The sequence below is a fragment of the Schistocerca gregaria genome, chromosome 2 (genome assembly GCF_023897955.1).
Source record: "Schistocerca gregaria isolate iqSchGreg1 chromosome 2, iqSchGreg1.2, whole genome shotgun sequence".
NCBI classification, from domain to species: domain Eukaryota; kingdom Metazoa; phylum Arthropoda; class Insecta; order Orthoptera; family Acrididae; genus Schistocerca; species Schistocerca gregaria.
Genome location: NC_064921.1, coordinates 35,477,283 through 35,496,606, shown reverse-complemented (window position 1 = coordinate 35,496,606; position 19,324 = coordinate 35,477,283). Strand labels below are relative to the sequence as shown.

The following is a 19,324-nucleotide window of genomic DNA, read 5'->3' as shown; positions in this document are numbered from 1 at the left end:
CAAACATTTCGTGTAAACTCGTGAATACTATTTCACAGCTTCAGTTCCTTTCACCCATTACACAACCATCTCAGTTTTTTTCGACAACTTTCGTTTTATTTCCATTCCCGTTTTTCCCACAAAACCGATCATTTTCTAGCAGCTTCCCACAGGTTTACACGTTATTATTTCTTCATCAAACAATTGTTAGCCTCATTATCATAACCTGCCAGTACATAACCAGTCCTTTGAATACATTCACACACATATTCTTCGAGATTTTATTCAAAAATTTTTTTCGAATTTTATTTTTTCGCAAATCATTTTTTCGAAACTTTTTTCGAAAAATTTTTTTGTCGAAATTTTCTTGAATTTCTCGAAATTTTCTTGAATTTCCCCACCCTTTAACGTGATCTGGAGACAACATAACTACCCAACCTTTGCACCCATTGTTGTTCATCAACCTAAGTTCAGCACATGATCAACATAGCTCATCTCAAACCAACACTTTTTCGACTTTTTTCACACCTTTATCTCTCCCTATATAAATCTCTCTTTACTTTCACTTTAACCTCATATTACCCTTTCCACCTACCAATACCATGTCGACCTCACAACATCCCTACAACGACCCCATTAAATTTTATTTACATTCCCTCCGCAAACATGCCTTCACCCTAGCCAGATTACGCTCCCATATTTTATTTACTCAGGCTTGTCTGACATTTGGCATTACTCCCAAAGGCCTCACACTTAAAGTTCCCATCTCTGGCTGCAATCCTTCTTTCCATCAGTCCTTATGCCAGTTCCAAACAGCACAATCCATAGCCCTCACCCGCCTAACCCTCCACCTATACATCGACTCGGCCAATGAACACACCCGTCAACTCCTATCCCAAATCAAAGTCCTCAATCTTTCCTCTCCCGCATCCACACCGGCTGTACATAGCATCCTCCTACAGGCCAACCGCAAATTAGAACAACATGCCACCCTCCACCTCAAAAAACTATCCAATCTCCTGGTTTCCCACCTCCGGAAAGGCAACTCACTCACCCTCCACAACCTTTCCAACAAACCTCAACCTCCTCTCATTGCACACAGACCCAGTCTCTCCCATCTACTCAATCTCCCACTTCCAGCTCCACTCCCCCCAACACCTCAAAATTCTAGTCAACACAATCTGGAACCACAACACCCCAATTCAGTAGTTAACCTTTCCTCCAAACCCCTCTCCCAATCCGAAACCTCTGTCCTATCCAAAGGCCTCACCTTCAGCCCCACTCCCAGGTTCAACCAAACTGCCCTTGTCAAGGATTTACTGTCCTACACTCGTAGTCTCTGCTGGAAATATCACTTTGCCACGAAGAAAAACAATCCTGATCCCACTCCTAATGATCCAACTCCCCAAGACACTATCCAAATTGAACCCTGCCTGCAACAGTTCCGTCCTCCATCACAGCGGGACCCACCTCCTCTTCCTCAAAATCACCCTCTCCAAACCTTCCAGGAATTTCTCACTTCCAGCCTTGCCTCTCAATCTTTCTTGAAAAACCTTAATCCTACTCCCAACATCACCACAGCCGAATCCCAGGCTATCCGTGATCTGAAAGCTGACCGATCCATCATCATTCTTCCGGCTGACAAGGGTTCCACGACTGTGGTACTTGATCGTCGGGAGTATGTGGCTGAGGGACTGCGTCAGCTTTCAGACAACTCTACATACAAAGTTTGCCGAAGTAATCCCATTCCTGATGTCCAGGCGGAGCTTCAAGGAATCCTCAGAACCTTAGGCCCCCTACAAAACCTTTCACCTGACTCCATCAAACTCCTCACCCCACCGTCACCTCGCACTCCCACCTTCTACCTACTTCCTAAAATTCACAAACCCAAACATCCTGGCCGCCCCATTGTAGCTGGTTACCAAGCCCCCACAGAACGCATCTCTGCCTACGTAGATCAACACCTTCAACCCATTACATGCAGTCTCCCATCCTTCATCAAAGACACCAACCACTTTCTCAAACGCCTGGAATCCGTACCCAGTCTGTTACCCCCAGAAACCATCCTGGTAACCATTGATGCCACTTCCCTATACACAAATATCCCGCACGTCCAGGGCCTCGCTGCAATGGAGCACTTCCTTTCACGCCGATCACCTGCCACCCTACCTAAAACCTCTTTCCTCGTCACCTTAGCCAGCTTCATCCTGACCCACAACTTCTTCACTTTTGAAGGCCAGACATACCAACAATCAAAGGGAACAGCCATGGGTACCAGGATGGCCCCCTCGTATGCCAACCTATTTATGGGTCGCTTAGAGGAAGCCTTCTTGGTTACCCAAGCCTGCCAACCCAAAGTTTGGTACAGATTTATTGACGACATCTTCATGATCTGGACTCACAGTGAAGAACAACTCCAGAATTTCCTCTCCAACCTCAACTCCTTTGGTTCCATCAGATTCACCTGGTCCTACTCCAAATCCCATGCCACTTTCCTAGATGTTGACCTCCATCTGTCCAATGGCCAGCTGCACACATCCGTCCACATCAAACCCACCAACAAGCAACAGTACCTCCATTATGACAGCTGCCACCCATTCCATATCAAACGGTCCCTTCCCTACAGCCTAGGCCTTCGTGGCAAACGAATCTGCTCCAGTCCTGAATCCCTCGACCATTACACCAACAACCTGAAAACAGCTTTCGCATCCCGCAACTACCCTCCCAACCTGGTACAGAAGCAGATAACCAGAGCCACTTCCTCATCCCCTCAAACCCAGAACCTCTCACAGAAGAACCCCAAAAGTGCCCCACTTGTAACAGAATACTTCCCAGGACTGGATCAGACCTTGAATGTGGCTCTCCAGCAGGGATACGACTTCCTAAAACCCTGCCCCGAAATGAGATCCATCCTTCATGAAATCCTCCCCACTCCACCAAGAGTGTCTTTCCGCCGTCCACCTAACCTTCGTAACCTCTTGGTTCATCCCTATGAAATCCCCAAACCACCTCCCCTACCCTCTGGCTCCTACCCTTGCAACCGCCCCCGGTGTAAAACCTGTCCTATGCACCCTCCCACCACCACCTACTCCAGTCCTGTAACCCGGAAGGTGTACACAATCAAAGGGAGAGCCACATGTGAAAGCACCCACGTGATTTACCAACTGACCTGCCTGCACTGTGATGCTTTCTATGTGGGAATGACCAGCAACAAACTGTCCATTCGCATGAATGGACACAGGCAGACAGTGTTTGTTGGTAATGAGGATCACCCTGTGGCTAAACATGCCTTGATGCACGGCCAGCACATCTTGGCACAGTGTTACACCGTCCGAGTTATCTGGATACTTCCCACCAACACCAACCTATCCGAACTCCGGAGATGGGAACTCGCCCTTCAGTATATCCTCTCTTCTCGATATCCGCCAGGCCTCAACCTCCGCTAATTTCAAGTTGCCGCCGCTCATACCTCACCTGTCTTTCAACAACTTCTTTGCCTCTGTACTTCCGCCTCGACTGACATCTCTGCCCTTAACTCTTTGCCTTTAAATATGTCTGCTTGTGTCTGTGTATGTGCGGATGGATATGTGTGTGTGTGTGTGCGAGTGTATACCTGTCCTTTTTTTTTTTTTTTTTTCCCCTAAGGGAAGTCTTTCCGCTCCCGGGATTGGAATGACTCCTTACCCTCTCCCTTAAAACCCACACCCTTTCATTTTTCCCTCTCCTTCCTTCCTTCCTGACGAAGCAACTGCCAGTTGCGAAAGCTTGTAATTCTGTGTGTGTGTTTGTGTGTTTTGTTCATGTGCCTGTCTGCCGGCGCTTTCCCGCTTGGTAAGTCTTGGAATCTTTATTTTTAATATATTTTTCCCATGTGGAAGTTTCTTTCTGTTTTATTTACATCGTCATTAATTTGAACCCAACAATTACGTTTGTTATTGTCTCTGTTGCATTTCGAAATCTTCTCTATCGTCTTACTTTCTCTTTTCGTTTGTACAAGAAGTTCCACTTTGTATTCATCTTCCATTTTTCCGTAATCTACCATACATTTTATCCTGCCTAATTATACTCAATAATACATAATTTACTTCCAAACCATAACCTAAAATTTTCAACGCTTTCAACATAACCGCTGCTATAAAATCCATTGTTCCAAGTTTACAAACATTTCGTGTAAACTCGTGAATACTATTTCACAGCTTCAGTTCCTTTCACCCATTACACAACCATCTCAGTTTTTTTCGACAACTTTCGTTTTATTTCCATTCCCGTTTTTCCCACAAAACCGATCATTTTCTAGCAGCTTCCCACAGGTTTACACGTTATTATTTCTTCATCAAACAATTGTTAGCCTCATTATCATAACCTGCCAGTACATAACCAGTCCTTTGAATACATTCACACACATATTCTTCGAGATTTTATTCAAAAATTTTTTTCGAATTTTATTTTTTCGCAAATCATTTTTTCGAAACTTTTTTCGAAAAATTTTTTTGTCGAAATTTTCTTGAATTTCTCTAAATTTTCTTGAATTTCCCCACCCTTTAACGTGATCTGGAGACAACATAACTACCCAACCTTTGCACCCATTGTTGTTCATCAACCTAAGTTCAGCACATGATCAACATAGCTCATCTCAAACCAACACTTTTTCGACTTTTTTCACACCTTTATCTCTCCCTATATAAATCTCTCTTTACTTTCACTTTAACCTCATATTACCCTTTCCACCTACCAATACCATGTCGACCTCACAACATCCCTACAACGACCCCATTAAATTTTATTTACATTCCCTCCGCAAACATGCCTTCACCCTAGCCAGATTACGCTCCCATATTTTATTTACTCAGGCTTGTCTGACATTTGGCATTACTCCCAAAGGCCTCACACTTAAAGTTCCCATCTCTGGCTGCAATCCTTCTTTCCATCAGTCCTTATGCCAGTTCCAAACAGCACAATCCATAGCCCTCACCCGCCTAACCCTCCACCTATACATCGACTCGGCCAATGAACACACCCGTCAACTCCTATCCCAAATCAAAGTCCTCAATCTTTCCTCTCCCGCATCCACACCGGCTGTACATAGCATCCTCCTACAGGCCAACCGCAAATTAGAACAACATGCCACCCTCCACCTCAAAAAACTATCCAATCTCCTGGTTTCCCACCTCCGGAAAGGCAACTCACTCACCCTCCACAACCTTTCCAACAAACCTCAACCTCCTCTCATTGCACACAGACCCAGTCTCTCCCATCTACTCAATCTCCCACTTCCAGCTCCACTCCCCCCAACACCTCAAAATTCTAGTCAACACAATCTGGAACCACAACACCCCAATTCAGTAGTTAACCTTTCCTCCAAACCCCTCTCCCAATCCGAAACCTCTGTCCTATCCAAAGGCCTCACCTTCAGCCCCACTCCCAGGTTCAACCAAACTGCCCTTGTCAAGGATTTACTGTCCTACACTCGTAGTCTCTGCTGGAAATATCACTTTGCCACGAAGAAAAACAATCCTGATCCCACTCCTAATGATCCAACTCCCCAAGACACTATCCAAATTGAACCCTGCCTGCAACAGTTCCGTCCTCCATCACAGCGGGACCCACCTCCTCTTCCTCAAAATCACCCTCTCCAAACCTTCCAGGAATTTCTCACTTCCAGCCTTGCCTCTCAATCTTTCTTGAAAAACCTTAATCCTACTCCCAACATCACCACAGCCGAATCCCAGGCTATCCGTGATCTGAAAGCTGACCGATCCATCATCATTCTTCCGGCTGACAAGGGTTCCACGACTGTGGTACTTGATCGTCGGGAGTATGTGGCTGAGGGACTGCGTCAGCTTTCAGACAACTCTACATACAAAGTTTGCCGAAGTAATCCCATTCCTGATGTCCAGGCGGAGCTTCAAGGAATCCTCAGAACCTTAGGCCCCCTACAAAACCTTTCACCTGACTCCATCAAACTCCTCACCCCACCGTCACCTCGCACTCCCACCTTCTACCTACTTCCTAAAATTCACAAACCCAAACATCCTGGCCGCCCCATTGTAGCTGGTTACCAAGCCCCCACAGAACGCATCTCTGCCTACGTAGATCAACACCTTCAACCCATTACATGCAGTCTCCCATCCTTCATCAAAGACACCAACCACTTTCTCAAACGCCTGGAATCCGTACCCAGTCTGTTACCCCCAGAAACCATCCTGGTAACCATTGATGCCACTTCCCTATACACAAATATCCCGCACGTCCAGGGCCTCGCTGCAATGGAGCACTTCCTTTCACGCCGATCACCTGCCACCCTACCTAAAACCTCTTTCCTCGTCACCTTAGCCAGCTTCATCCTGACCCACAACTTCTTCACTTTTGAAGGCCAGACATACCAACAATCAAAGGGAACAGCCATGGGTACCAGGATGGCCCCCTCGTATGCCAACCTATTTATGGGTCGCTTAGAGGAAGCCTTCTTGGTTACCCAAGCCTGCCAACCCAAAGTTTGGTACAGATTTATTGACGACATCTTCATGATCTGGACTCACAGTGAAGAACAACTCCAGAATTTCCTCTCCAACCTCAACTCCTTTGGTTCCATCAGATTCACCTGGTCCTACTCCAAATCCCATGCCACTTTCCTAGATGTTGACCTCCATCTGTCCAATGGCCAGCTGCACACATCCGTCCACATCAAACCCACCAACAAGCAACAGTACCTCCATTATGACAGCTGCCACCCATTCCATATCAAACGGTCCCTTCCCTACAGCCTAGGCCTTCGTGGCAAACGAATCTGCTCCAGTCCTGAATCCCTCGACCATTACACCAACAACCTGAAAACAGCTTTCGCATCCCGCAACTACCCTCCCAACCTGGTACAGAAGCAGATAACCAGAGCCACTTCCTCATCCCCTCAAACCCAGAACCTCTCACAGAAGAACCCCAAAAGTGCCCCACTTGTAACAGAATACTTCCCAGGACTGGATCAGACCTTGAATGTGGCTCTCCAGCAGGGATACGACTTCCTAAAATCCTGCCCCGAAATGAGATCCATCCTTCATGAAATCCTCCCCACTCCACCAAGAGTGTCTTTCCGCCGTCCACCTAACCTTCGTAACCTCTTGGTTCATCCCTATGAAATCCCCAAACCACCTCCCCTACCCTCTGGCTCCTACCCTTGCAACCGCCCCCGGTGTAAAACCTGTCCTATGCACCCTCCCACCACCACCTACTCCAGTCCTGTAACCCGGAAGGTGTACACAATCAAAGGGAGAGCCACATGTGAAAGCACCCACGTGATTTACCAACTGACCTGCCTGCACTGTGATGCTTTCTATGTGGGAATGACCAGCAACAAACTGTCCATTCGCATGAATGGACACAGGCAGACAGTGTTTGTTGGTAATGAGGATCACCCTGTGGCTAAACATGCCTTGATGCACGGCCAGCACATCTTGGCACAGTGTTACACCGTCCGAGTTATCTGGATACTTCCCACCAACACCAACCTATCCGAACTCCGGAGATGGGAACTCGCCCTTCAGTATATCCTCTCTTCTCGATATCCGCCAGGCCTCAACCTCCGCTAATTTCAAGTTGCCGCCGCTCATACCTCACCTGTCTTTCAACAACTTCTTTGCCTCTGTACTTCCGCCTCGACTGACATCTCTGCCCTTAACTCTTTGCCTTTAAATATGTCTGCTTGTGTCTGTGTATGTGCGGATGGATATGTGTGTGTGTGTGTGTGCGAGTGTATACCTGTCCTTTTTTTTTTTTTTTTTTTTTTTTTTTTTTTTTTTTTTTTTTTTTTCCCCTAAGGGAAGTCTTTCCGCTCCCGGGATTGGAATGACTCCTTACCCTCTCCCTTAAAACCCACACCCTTTCATTTTTCCCTCTCCTTCCTTCCTTCCTGACGAAGCAACTGCCAGTTGCGAAAGCTTGTAATTCTGTGTGTGTGTTTGTGTGTTTTGTTCATGTGCCTGTCTGCCGGCGCTTTCCCGCTTGGTAAGTCTTGGAATCTTTATTTTTAATATATATATATATATATATATATATATATATACACACACACGAGTGCTCTCCATTCAGGAGTGAGCTTGTCTGACAGATGATGTAAAAGCATTTAGCAGTAATATTGCAGTAAATAAATGATTTTTTGACTTTGTCTCTAAGAGAGACTGTACTACTTACAGCACACGATTTAGTACTTTCTTGTTTCAAGGTTCTGGGATTTCGTGTATTCTAAAGATTTTGTTACAGAATAGAAATAGTGAACTATTTGTAATGGAAGTTTTTGTTGATGCCCATACTGACTGAACATGGAATCTCCCCTTTAGCCTTTTATGGTCTTCACTGATACTAAAGTTTCCATTTGCATGTGCTACAGACAGAATGACGAAGCTGGTATTTGGACAAGGGAGAAAACATGGATTTCAATAGAGCTTACCTAGCAATTTTACACATATCCATTTTCGTAAACAAACTTTTTGTGCCCCAGTTACAGTTAACAACTACTGCTGGAGAGTGATGAGAAGTATTTTACCCTGTCATTGCACCTCACCTCATTTCTGAGCATTCCTCAAGCATGACGTAAACAATGATAAACACATTCTGTTACAAAATACTTCTCTATTCTTAAATTAAATGATATTCCAATAAGTGGCTGGCATATTGTACAGCACGAAGCAATGCTCACTCGACTGTACAGGTAACGGTTGGCACGGATAAAATTTTGAAACACACTCCTGGAAATTGAAATAAGAACACCGTGAATTCATTGTCCCAGGAAGGGGAAACTTTATTGACGCATTCCTGGGGTCAGATACATCACATGATCACAATGACAGAACCACAGGCACATAGACACAGGCAACAGAGCATGCACAATGTCGGCACTAGTACAGTATATCCACCTTTCGCAGCAATGCAGGCTGCTATTCTCCCATGGAGACGATCGTAGAGATGCTGGATGTAGTCCTGTGGAACGGCTTGCCATGCCATTTCCACCTGGCGCCTCAGTTGGACCAGCGTTCGTGCTGGACGTGCAGACCGTGTGAGACGACGCTTCATCCAGTCCCAAACATGCTCAATGGGGGACAGATCCGGAGATCTTGCTGGCCAGGGTAGTTGACTTACACCTTCTAGAGCACGTTGGGTGGCACGGGACACATGCGGACGTGCATCGTCCTGTTGGAACAGCAAGTTCCCTTGCCGGTCTAGGAATGGTAGAACGATGGGTTCGATGACGGTTTGGATGAACCGTGCACTATTCAGTGTCCCCTCGACGATCACCAGAGGTGTACGGCCAGTGTAGGAGATCGCTTCCCACACCATGATGCCGGGTGTTGGCCCTGTGTGCCTCGGTAGTATGCAGTCCTGATTGTGGCGCTCACCTGCACGGTGCCAAACACGCATACGACCATCATTGGCACCAAGGCAGAAGCGACTCTCATCGCTGAAGACGACACGTCTCCATTCGTCCCTCCATTCACGCTTGTCGCGACACCACTGGAGGCGGGCTGCACGATGTTGGGGCGAGAGCGGAAGACGGCCTAATGGTGTGCGGGACCGTAGCCCAGCTTCATGGAAACGGTTGCGAATGGTCCTCGCCGATACCCCAGGATCAACAGTGTCCCTAATTTGCTGGGAAGTGGCGGTGCAGTCCCCTACGACACTGCGTAGGATCCTACGGTCTTGGCGTGCATCCGTGCGTCGCTGCGGTCCGGTCCCAGCTCGACGGGCACGTGCACCTTCCGCCGACCACTGGCGACAATATCGATGTACTGTGGAGACCTCACGCCCCACGTGTTGAGCAATTCGGCGGTACGTCCACCCGGCCTCCTGCATGCCCACTGTACGCCCTCGCTCAAAGTCCATCAACTGCACATACGGTTCACATCCACGCTGTCGCGGCATGCTACCAGTGTTAGAGACTGCGATGGAGCTCCGTATGCCACGGCAAACTGGCTGACACTGACGGCGGCGGTGCACAAATGCTGCGCAGCTAGCGCCATTCGACAGCCAACACCGCGGCTCCTGGTGTGTCCGCTGTGCCGTGCGTGTGATCATTGCTTGTACAGCCCTCTCGCAGTGTCCGGAGCAAGTATGGTGGGTCTGACACACCGGTGTCAATGTGTTCTTTTTTCCATTTCCAGGAGTGTAGTTTGTAGGAAAAAGACGATTAAACTTGCCATTGACAGTGACTATCAATGCTGCCACACCGTTAGCTGCAAATACAAGCTATGCCACACAGATTTTTTATTGTGAAATGAAAAACAGTTAATCTTCCAATCTGAAAATAACTATGCTGACACTATAGTATAGGGTTAAGTCTCACCATAAGCCAGTGTAGACATTTCTTTGTATCTTCAATTGTAATCCAGAAATCAAAATGTAAGTTCTGAATAGTAACGACAGTAATCTCTCAGACCAATTCGACACACCTACAATATTTATCGTGAGCGATACAATGTCTCAATATTTCATTTGTTTGCGAGAGAAATGATAATGAATGAAAGACTGGCAGCAGCAAGCATAATATGCAATGGGCGCAAATGATCACTGCTACAGAGACAATAAAAACTTTTGCGAATAGGAAACTCTTATCTCGTAATACAACATGATATGCTGTACTGCGTACTGTGTGTGGACGCCTCTGTGTCACATCTCCCGAACTCCAGACGGAAGAATCAACTAGTGATTGGGAAGATACCAACAGCTCAGGCAATTACAGCTCCCTCAGCCTGGACTTTATCGATGGTACGCACCAGCTCTACCTGCCAACCCACACAGTGGGAGCTACAAGTTACTCACCCACCGTTCATGAAACCTGTGAGCTGTCCTTCGGGAACCCACAGTAGTCAGGAACAGAGGCAAAAAAGAAGACCTTGATTACCAAAATGAAGGAAGAAACTCAAAAGTCTGAACAAGAAAAAGAAAGAAAAGACATTCTCGCATAAAGAGAGTCAAAAGAGTCTGTTGCAGTATCAGAAATGACTAAGCAGTAACTAGCAGACAAGATGAGGATAGAAGAGAGGACCTGGCATGAGGAAGGGTAAACAACAACAGCAGTACCAGCTGGGGACCCAGTGAGTACCAACCAATTGCTCACCCAATGTGAGGTCTCTGGTGGACCAAACGTAGCATTAGGTGCTGTAGCCACAAACATTGTGGATCCGTGTTCGTACAGAGAGACAGCTGCTAAGGTCAGCCACACATTCTCTATAGCCACCTCCTGCCATAGAAAAATTAGATTCTTCTTTACCAAAGATCCTCCCGAGCTACTCCCATATTGTGGAATGATCGACGAAATGTTGTTTTCATTCTGTGATACACTGACCGATCAACTTATCACTGGAAAAAGAAAAAATTGAAAAAGAACTAGATCTTCTCTGAATCCTGACTATAAATACCAAGTTAACCTAAAAGCTTAGAGGACACATTATGCAAGAAGAAAACCAATCAATCTTGTAGATAAAATATCTTTAAACAGAGACACAAAAGAATAACAACCAGAAAAAGTTTTTGTATGGCCATATCTAGGTACTGTTTCTGATAAAATTACATAATGTTTGAAGGATACAAAATTATACACTAGCAACACAAATACTAACAATCTGTAACAATTATTGAGACATAAAAACAATAATATACTATCACAATGAAGATGGAGTATGTGAACTGTTATATTTATATCTGCTCATAGATAAGTCTCGATTTTGCTCCCGAGGTTTTTAAAATGATGGATTATTGCATTTCATTCTACTACACAATTAATTATACTCATCTGATAAGCCAGAAAGTGACCATTCATGAACTTCACGTAAATAAAAATGCTGCTGTTTTAATAGGAATGCCCATTAGATAGCACTATACTAGGACTGTTGATGTTTTTTAAAAATACTGTGAACCCGATATATCGGTATTTAAAAAAATATCATTATTGGCCATCAGCATACCGAAAAAAGTATTGTTATATCACTGGCAAAGGTACTGAAGTACCGATCTATAAAAATATCAGCTTCCCACTGTAAATATACTGCCCATTTTTGTGCTGTATATTTAAAAATTGATTTATTATTATATATTCTGTACATCAATAAGCTAGCAACCTGCTTGTCCTCCTTAGAGGAGGTACTGAAAGAAAAATGAGGCATGTTCACACACTGTGATAAGCACTTTGCTAAGAATGGTAACTGCTTGTAAGTGGCACATTAAAAGGTGTACAATGGCTCCATCACTCAGTTTTGTCACATATCGGAATTGTCCGGAACACTTTATGTGACTACCCAGTTTTTTTAATTTTTGCAAACACTAGCTCCCTAGCAGTTGTAGTGTCAAAATTGCATGATGATGATAAACATTATAGTTTCTGTTAGTAACACGGAGCAGCGATTACCGTATTTACTCGAATCTAAGCCGCACTTTTTTTCCGGTTTTTGTAATCCAAAAAACTGCCTGCGGCTTAGAATTGGGTGCAACGTAAGCGGAAGTCCTGAAAAATGTTGGTAGGTGTCAACACAACTAACTTCTGCCGTCGGATATATGTAGCGCTACACAGGCATGCTTTGCAGCCACAAAGATAAATACTGGCACCAAAACCTCTGCATCAGTAAATAAACTTTAAAAAAAGGTGGAAAACGAGCTTTTTTTTCTCCGCCCCGAGTTTCTACCACTGCATTTTCATACATTATACAACGAAGTAAACACGAATTCCGTATTGTTCATCTTCAAATGTAGCAGCATTTCAATGTACTATGAAAATCCGACTGGCAAGTCTGTTTGGGCTGTTTGTCAATATGGCCAACTCTACGTTCTGAATTTTTCCCTACCTGTGAAATGATGTGGTTGTTAATAGGAACTTTTATGAATTGTGAATCACATGCAGTATTCTCTTCACCATAAGAGTACCGGTAATACGAATATAAACATTTTTCCATGTATTCTTTCATGTTTGCTGTTATCTCACTTAAATCCTGTCTGCCTAATAAACTACGAAACTAGTTGAGACAACAGCAAACGCGGAACAATATACATATCATGTTGTTGTTGTTGTTGTCTTCAGTCCTGAGATTGGTTTGACGCAGCTCTCCATGCTACTCTATCCTGTGCAAGCTGCTTCATCTCCCAGTGCCTACTGCAACCTACATCCTTCTGAATCTGCTTAGTGTACTCATCTCTCGGTCTCCCTCTACAATTTTTACCTTCCACGCTGCCTTCCAATGCTAAATTTGTAATCCCTTGATGCCTCAGGACATGTCCTACCAACCGATCCCTTCTTCTGGTCAAGTTGTACCACAAACTTCTCTTCTCCCCAATCCTATTCAATACCTCCTCATTAGTTACGTGATCTATCCACCTTATCTTCAGTATTCTTCTGTAGCACCACATTTTGAAAGCTTCTATTCTCTTCTTGTCCAAACTAGTTATCGTCAATGTTTCACTTCCATACATGGCTACACTCCAAACAAATACTTTCAGAAACGACTTCCTGATACATAAATCTATATTAGATGTTAACAAATTTCTCTTCTTCAGAAACGCTTTCCTTGCCATTGCAAGTCTACATTTTATATCCTCTCTACTTCGACCATCATCAGTTATTTTAATTCCTGAATAGCAAAACTCCTTTACTACTTTAAGTGTCTCATTTCCTAATCTAATTCCCTCAGCATCACCCGATTTAATTTGACTACATTCCATTATCCTCGTTTTGCTTTTGTTGATGTTCATCTTATATCCTCCTTTCAAGACACTGTCCATTCTGTTCAACTGCTCTTCCAAGTCCATCGCCGTCTCTGACAGAATTACAATGTCATCGGCGAACGTCAAAGTTTTTACTTCTTCTCCATAAATTTTAATACCTACTCCAAATTTTTCTTTTGCTTCCTTTACTGCTTGCTCAATATACAGATTGAATAACATCGGGGAGAGGCTACAACCCTGTCTCACTCCTTTCCCAACTACTGCTTCCCTTTCATGCCCCTCGACTCTAATAACTGCCATCTGGTTTCTGTACAAATTGTAAAAAGCCTTTCGCTCCCTGTATTTTACCCCTGCCACCTTTAGAATCTGAAAAAGAGTATTCCAGTCAACATTGTCAAAAGCTTTCTCTAAGTCTACAAATGCTAGAAACGTAGGTTTGCCTTTTCTTAATCTTTCTTCTAAGATAAGTCGTAAGGTCATATTGCCTCACGTGTTCCAACATTTCTACGGAATCCAAACTGATCCTCCCCGCGGTCCGCATCTACCAGTTATTCCATTCGTCTGTAAAGAATTCGCGTTAATATTTTGCAGCTGTGACTTATTAAATTGATAGTTCGGTAATTTTCACATCTGTCAGCACCTGCTTTCTTTGGGATTGGAATAATTATATTCTTCTTGAAGTCTGAGGGTATTTCGCCTGTCTCATACATCTTGCTCACCAGCTGGTAGAGTTTTGTCATGACTGGCTCTCCCAAGGCCGTCAGTAGTTTTAATAGAATGTTGTCTACTCCGGGGGCCCTGTTTCGACTCAGGTCTTTCAGTGCTCTGTCAAACTCTTCACGCAGTATCGTATCTCCCATTTCGTCTTCATCTACATCCTCTTCCATTTCCATAATATTGTCCTCAAGTACATCGCCCTTGTATAAACCTTCTATATACTCCTTCCACCTTTCTGCTTTCCCTTCTTTGCTTAGAACTGGGTTGCCATCTGAGCTCTTGATATTCATACACATAGTTCTCTTCTCTCCAAAGGTCTCTTTAATTTTCCTGTAGGCAGTATCTATCTTACCCCTAGTGAGATAAACTTCTACATTCTTACATTTGTCCTCTAGCCATCCCTGTTTAGCCATGTTGCACTTCCTGTCGATCTCATTTTTGAGACGTTTGTATTCCTTTTTGCCTGCTTCATTTACTGCATTTTTATATTTTCTCCTTTCATCAATTAAATTCAATATTTCTTCTGTTACCCAAGGATTTCTACTAGCCGTCGTCTTTTTACCTACTTGATCCTCTGCTACCTTCAATATTTCGTCTCTCAAAGCTACCCATTCTTCTTCTACTGTATTTCTTTCCATCATTCTTGTCAATCGTTCCCTAATGCTCTCCTTGAAGCTCTCTACAACGTCTGGTTTGGTCAGTTTACCCAGGTCCCATCTCCTTAAATTTCCACCTTTTTGCGGTTTCTTCAGTTTTAATCTACAGTTCATAACCAACAGATTGTGGTCAGAGTCCACATCTGCCCCTGGAAATGCTTTACAACTTAAAACCTGGTTCCTAAATCTCTGTCTTACCATTATATAATCTATCTGATACCTTTTAGTATCTCCAGGGTTCTTCCATGTATACAACCTTCTTTCATGTTTCTTAAACCAAGTGTTAGCTATGATTAAGTTGTGCCCTGTGCAAAATTTTTTCATTTCTTAGTTCCAATCCATATCCACCTACTATGTTTCCTTCTCTCCCTTTTCCTACACTCGAATTCCAGTCACCCATTACTATTAAATTTTCGTCTCCCTTCACTATCTGAATAATTTCTTTTATTTCATCGTACATTTCTTCAATTTCTTCGTCATTTGCAGAGCTAGTTGGCATATAAACTTGTACTACTGTAGTAGGTGTGGGCTTCATATCTATCTTTGCCACAATAATGCGTTCACTATGCTGTTTGTAGTAGCTTACCCGCACTCCTATTTTCCTATTCATTATTAAACCTACTCCTGCATTACCCCTATTTGATTTTGTGTTTATAACCCTGTAGTCACCTGACCAGAAGTCTTGTTCCTCCTGCCAGCGAACTTCACTAATTCCCACTATATCTAACTTTAACCTATCCATTTCCCTTTTTAAATTTTCTAACCTACCTGCCCTATTAAGGGGTCTGACATTCCACGCTGCGATCCGTAGCCTACCTGCCCTATTAAGGGGTCTGACATTCCATGCTGCGATCCGTAGAACGCCAGTTTTCTTTCTCCTGATAACGACATCCTCTTGAGTAATCCCCGCCTGGAGATCCGAATGGGGGACTATTTTACCTCCGGAATATTTTACCCAAGAGGACGCCATCATCATTTAATCATACAGTAAAGCTGCATGTCCTCGGGAAACATTACGGCTGTAGTTTCCCCTTGCTTTCAGTCATTCACAGTACCAGCACAGCAAGGCCGTTTTGGTTAATGTTGCAAGGCTAGATCAGTCAATCGTCCAGACTGTTGCCCCTGCAACTACTGAAAAGGCTGCTGCCCCTCTTCAGGAACCACATGTTTGTCTGGCCTCTCAACAGATACCACTCCGTTGTGGTTGCACCTATAGTACAGCCATCTGTACCGCTGAGGCACGCAAGCCTCCCCACCAACGGCAAGGTCCATGGTTCATGGGGGGGATACATATCACGTCATGTTTATATTCGTATTATTCTTATGCCTAATAGTCAAACAGTCAGAAATGAAGCACGGCAATTGACTAGATTTTTAAATCTAAGGTGACTAATTTCTGCGCAGAATGTAATGTACTAAAGAGGCATCTGCAAAGATTTTCAAATGGAGAATAATTTTCGCCAAACTCTCGTTCAGAACATCTTCTATCATACACAGTTTATTATTTGGTTCTTGTTGAACATTATCAAAGAAAGCAGCAGTGTAAGTAACAAAAAATAGCATTCTCTTGCTATTGTTTTGCTAATGAGATGATTCCTCTTTTTTTTATTAATTTTAAGTGCGGTAGCGTCACAAAAGCAAGCCATGCCGCGACAGGCCGTAAACACTCATTATCAGAATGCGACACACAATGCATGACACAGTACAGTAATGCATTTTGAGCGTAGTGTGTCGTAAACACATATAACAAAGAGAACAGCACTTATCAGATCAAAGAAAAATATGCAATCATTTCAAACCAGACGAAGCTCAAAACTTAACTGCTAAGCTTATCACTCGAATCAAACAACTGTAGCTGTATCGTCATTCATTTGACCTAAATTGTGTCTCATATTACAATGGACCAACTTTGTTTCGATTTGGAGGTGCAGCCTAAAACTTTTCTCCCCCCTTGAATTTCGAGTCTCAAATTTCTGGTGCGGCTCAGATTCGGGAAAAGTTTTTTTCCTTGATTTCGAGTCTCATTTTTCAGGTGCGGCTTAGATTCGAGTAAATATGGTACGTCAGCATTCCCTCTCACACGTCTCCACCTAACAAATAATCAATCATGTCATTTCGATATTTGTTCATAATTTACAGCAACTGTTTCTGAAGAGTGCCAATGTAAGAAAATAGCACACTACTAGTGTTAAAAAAAAGAAAAGAAAAGAAAGAGCATCTGGTGTGTTATTTCTTCACATCGGAAACCTTGTTATTCCATTCACACCATCAGTCTCCCAGTACAATCAGACTAATCCTTTGCACCACAGATGCTTGCTTCACACAGTCAAAGGGAAAGACTGGATGTGTGAACGTAGTAAGGCTCCTTCGTGCAATGAAATTAAACTATGTTCTACTACAATTTCAAATATTTACCGAAAATTGTTTATATCAACATCCATATACTATGCAACTGATAATACTACAACAAAATTGAAATATCAAATCTGTGATAAGCTTACCTGTAGTTCTATCTCTTGTGCAATTCGTTTTTCTTCTTGTACATTCCACCTTTTTTTCCGGGCTGCCCTTAGCTGACTTGCAATGTCATCACCAAAATTTAATTTCTGTTCCTTAGCTAGATCATTTGCTGAAACAGAGTATTACCAAATGTCAAATAGAAGTTGAAGATGTAGTGGGCCGTATAATTAATTACTAACACAACTGCAACCCAACCTCTCTGTAAATGTTTTATTGCTTCATCATAATTATCCATTTCTAATAAAGCTTGCCCCAGAAAAAAATGTCCTTTGACTAAATTTGGATCCATGTCAAGCGCTCTTCGGCAGTCCTGGCACGCTTCCTCCCACCTTTTTGTCTTGAGGTGGCAAAGAGCTCTGTTTGTGAAGTAAGTCGGCACATTTGGATTTTTTATCTGAAATATATTTAAACAACAAAAATTTAGGAGATAAAAATATAGGCTGCTCTCCTTCAAAAAAGTACTAACTGTTAGAAAACACTGGCTTATTTGTAAGTTTACTTCAAGAAACAGCATAAGTCACCGAATAGAAAATCATTACAGAGAAATGCTAATTCTACTCTTCAATGGAAACTCCAGACAGGAATATCAATGATGTAGGAAAAGAAAGATTCCTACTTACCATAAAGAAGACGTGTCAAGTAAAAGAGGCGTACACGCACATATACATGACTGCCAACTCCAGTATCTCTGTCCTAGATGCTGAAGTTGGTGTTCGTGCATGTGACTGTGTGCTGTGACCGAAAACTATATGTGAATGTCTTAAATGTCTTCCTTACAGTAAGTAGCAATCCGTCTTTTCCTGATTCGACTTTTTAATACATATATTTCATGAAACAATGAAAAGATTCATTATACGGAAAGAATATAAAGATATCAGGTGTATGGACTGAGTAGGATCCTTTAAAACGTAAACCACAAGCTTTTGACAAGAACAGAACTGAGTTCACTCATCAGCAATCCTTTCACTGTGGTTCTGCCAGTTGACGAGGACAACAAATCCATAATTTTGGTTCCAGCTGGCTATGGAGTGCAAACATTTGGATGACGATAGGAAAGGATGCCAACTAAAAACTGCTATAGAACCCAATTTGAAGAATAGTAAATACAGCAGATGCATAAACTTTCTTAACCTATTAAAATGGCATTATGCTGACATAAAACATGGATAACCTGCCACGTGTAACACGTCTAAAACTACAAAAATTATATTAAAGGAATACGCTAAACAGTGTTCTAATATAAGAAACTTCATATTTTACTGATATTAATGTTTCAGCAGTGTGTTACAAGTTATGAGTGAAGAAATGTGTTACATGTGATTGTCAATTGCCATCCAAACAGTGTGAACAATACATTTGGTAGAATTAGTTATAAAGTTCCTAATATTGAAACATTGCAAGCACCAGAGGAAATTAAGTCCTCTTTGTATTCTTGGAAGAATATGGTGCTCATTTGAGAAATAATTTATTCTTCTACTGGTTGACAGGGTCTCACTTGCAATGATACTGGACTACATTGGTTTCACATTTTATCACCTGCCTATGTGCAGAGCACTGAAGTCTGCCACGGTCAGTTTTTTGTACAGCAGCTGCATTTCAGTTTCAGTGAACGAGTTTAGAGCATCACAGTTCCAGTGCCTAACACTAGGACTGCCTGATTTTTCGAATCCCTGAAAGCACTACTGGGAGAAAAATATGCCCTTTTCTGGTTGATGCATTTATGGCTTGTTTTTATTCTTTATTTTAGGGGATGA

The 19,324-nt window shown here is 43.1% G+C and overlaps 1 protein-coding gene across 3 annotated transcripts in view; it reads right to left on the bottom strand.

The window, feature by feature from the left end:
- LOC126336264 (E3 ubiquitin-protein ligase CHIP) overlaps positions 1-19,324 on the bottom strand; it is a 150,771-nt gene that overhangs the window by 99,271 nt on the left and 32,176 nt on the right. For all 3 annotated transcript variants that reach the window (XR_007564934.1, XR_007564935.1, XM_049999763.1), the window contains exons 2-3: positions 17,766-17,964; positions 17,552-17,679 (exon numbers count right to left, since the gene is read on the bottom strand). Coding sequence is in view for 1 of the 3 variants with exons in the window: in XM_049999763.1 (XP_049855720.1) it covers positions 17,552-17,679; positions 17,766-17,964 (327 nt within the window). In the remaining 2 variants the exon portion in view is untranslated. The remainder of the gene's footprint in view (positions 1-17,551; positions 17,680-17,765; positions 17,965-19,324) is intronic.